This window comes from Chrysochloris asiatica, unplaced genomic scaffold (assembly GCF_000296735.1).
Source record: "Chrysochloris asiatica unplaced genomic scaffold, ChrAsi1.0 scaffold00007, whole genome shotgun sequence".
Taxonomy (NCBI): Eukaryota; Metazoa; Chordata; class Mammalia; order Afrosoricida; family Chrysochloridae; genus Chrysochloris; species Chrysochloris asiatica.
The window spans coordinates 4,776,046-4,778,322 of NW_006408525.1; the positions used below are offsets into that span (position 1 = coordinate 4,776,046).

The window sequence follows — 2,277 nt, forward strand, 5'->3', positions numbered from 1 at the left end:
CCTCAGTCTAAAGTCCCTATAAAGAGGGGTTCCCTACTCAGTGTCAGCACAGTACACAGCCTGGGTTCTGAAGCTTCTGACCTTCGCAGTTTTAGCTTCTGGAAAAGCTCTCCTCAGACAAGACCATGAAGTTCTGTGTGGCCGTCCTCTCTCTCCTCATGCTAGTGGCTGCCTTCTTCTCTCCAGCCATTTCAGCAGCATCAAGTAAGTCTATCTACCCTGTCACTGTTATTTCTAGAGTCTACGTTTCTAGTTGGGGCTGGTCCAACAGTGGGACCTGAAGATGGAACAAAAGGGAGATGGAAGATTCCAAACAGCTTGCCATTAAATATAGATTCTGGTTGTTAAGTGTTGTCAAGGAGACTTATAGAGACCCTGTGTAGGTTGGGTTTCTGAGACTGTAAATCTTTGAGGGAACAGAAAGCCTCATCTTTCTCCCATGGAGTGGATGGTGGACTCCAATCGCTGATCTTATGGTTTGAAGTCCAGTGCTTATCCTACAGAGCCTCTGTGCACCCATAGGTCCTAGTAGACATCCAATAATACTCAACTTCTTGTGGTTTTGTTGTTGTTGTTTTTAAAAGAAACAATTATGAACCAATAAAGGAGGAAAAAGATGGGAGTAGAAATCAGGCTGAAGAGTTGGTTCTGTTTCTTACTACTTGGTCAAGAAATTCCTATTCTTTTCTGTGCCTTGGTTTCCCCATCTGTAAAACAAAGGTAGTTGGATATTAGCTCTAAGATTCAATTCAGCTCCAATCTTTTAGAATTCTTCCATGAACTTCTTTGCGGAGCCTCTCTTCAAATAAGACTCCCATTCAGGGTGGGTGGGACTGTATGCTGGGAACTGAGCCTATTTGGGGTTCTAGAAGTTCCACAGGAATGTTCATAAATAAGTAGCTCCCATAGAGCCATCTGATCTCACTCTATCCTTTCGTTTTAGTGGGCTCAGACCCACCTACTTTGTGCTGCTTCTCCTACACCCAGCGGAAGATTCCTCAAAATTTTGTGGTTGATTACTACGAGACCAGCAGCCTCTGCTCCCAGCCAGCTGTGGTGTGAGTATCAACCCTGGGATCCTCTGGGGTGGGCTTGGGAGACCAAGCACCAAGGAAGAAAGTCTCAGAACTGAAGCTCTGGTGTCTGAAGAATAGTAAGGAAACAGGTCATAAGGTTGCCTGTTCAGTCCCATGGGCAGTGGATGGAGCCAAGACAGACATCATTGATGGTATTCAGGTAGAGGGAGATGCCGGTTACAGGCAAAAAATAGTATCAGCTATCCTCAAAGAGTCCATGGAATTCTAATCTGTCCACTTGTTGTTCTCCAGATTCCAAACCAAAAGGGCCAGGCAAATCTGTAGCAACCCCAGTGAACCCTGGGTCCAGGAGTACATGGAATATCTGGAGCTGAACTGAGTCACCCCACACCCAAGAAGAGCAAGCCTCCAGGGAAGAACACTTGAGGCTCAGCACTTCTCAGGGACACTCCAGACTCCCCTCAGTATCCCTCTGTTCCTTCTGTTTATTTAATATCTACTCTGTGCTGTGTTACTGTATTTGGTGATGGTCTATTCTATTTATGTTGCTGACGGACGCATGTCTCCTATGGGGATGGTCCACCACTACTCTGCTATTGCAGATGCATGGGTGATGTTGTTTAATTCCATGTGTTTTCATAAAGATAAAAAATAAAACTTTCTTAAAAATGTGACCGTTTCTTTATGGTTTTAATTTTACTTGAAGTGAAAGGAATTTCCTGGTACTATATGGCAGGCACAATGGTTAAGTACAATTCCAACTCACCAGCCACTCTGTCTTGGTATGGCACTGTGAGATAAAGCACTGAACCGCATGATCAGTTTGAGCACAAGGTTGGTGGTTCAAACTCACCAGTTGCTCCTTGGAAACTCTATACAGTGTCTCTATGAGTCAGAATACACTTGACGGCACTTAATAACAACCACTCTGCAGAATAAAATATCTGGCAATCTGCTCCCGTAAAGATTGTTGTTAAGTGCAGTCAAGTCAGTTCCAACTGATAATGATCCTGTACAGCGTTTCTGAGGCTATAAATCTTTGTGGAAGAGAAAGCCTCATCTTTCACAGAATGGAAAACCATATAGGACAATTCTATGCAACCATATAAGGCCGATAGGAGTCAGAATCAACTTGATGGCTCATACCAAAAACAATATTAGTATGGATAGATTCTCTGGGTGGCATAACAGTTTGCACTTGGCTTTAGCTAAAAGGTTAGCATCCAAAGGCACCAGAGAA

General features: G+C 43.9%; 1 protein-coding gene across 1 annotated transcript; it reads left to right on the forward strand.

Annotated features, from left to right (window-relative positions):
- The first annotated feature begins 125 nt into the window (after positions 1-125).
- CCL4 (chemokine (C-C motif) ligand 4) lies at positions 126-1,416 on the forward strand. Its single transcript, XM_006832339.1, has 3 exons — positions 126-204; positions 944-1,058; positions 1,329-1,416. The coding sequence occupies exons 1-3, from the start codon at positions 126-128 to the stop codon at positions 1,414-1,416; spliced, it is 282 nt and encodes a 93-aa protein (XP_006832402.1).
- Positions 1,417-2,277: the final 861 nt, after the last annotated feature.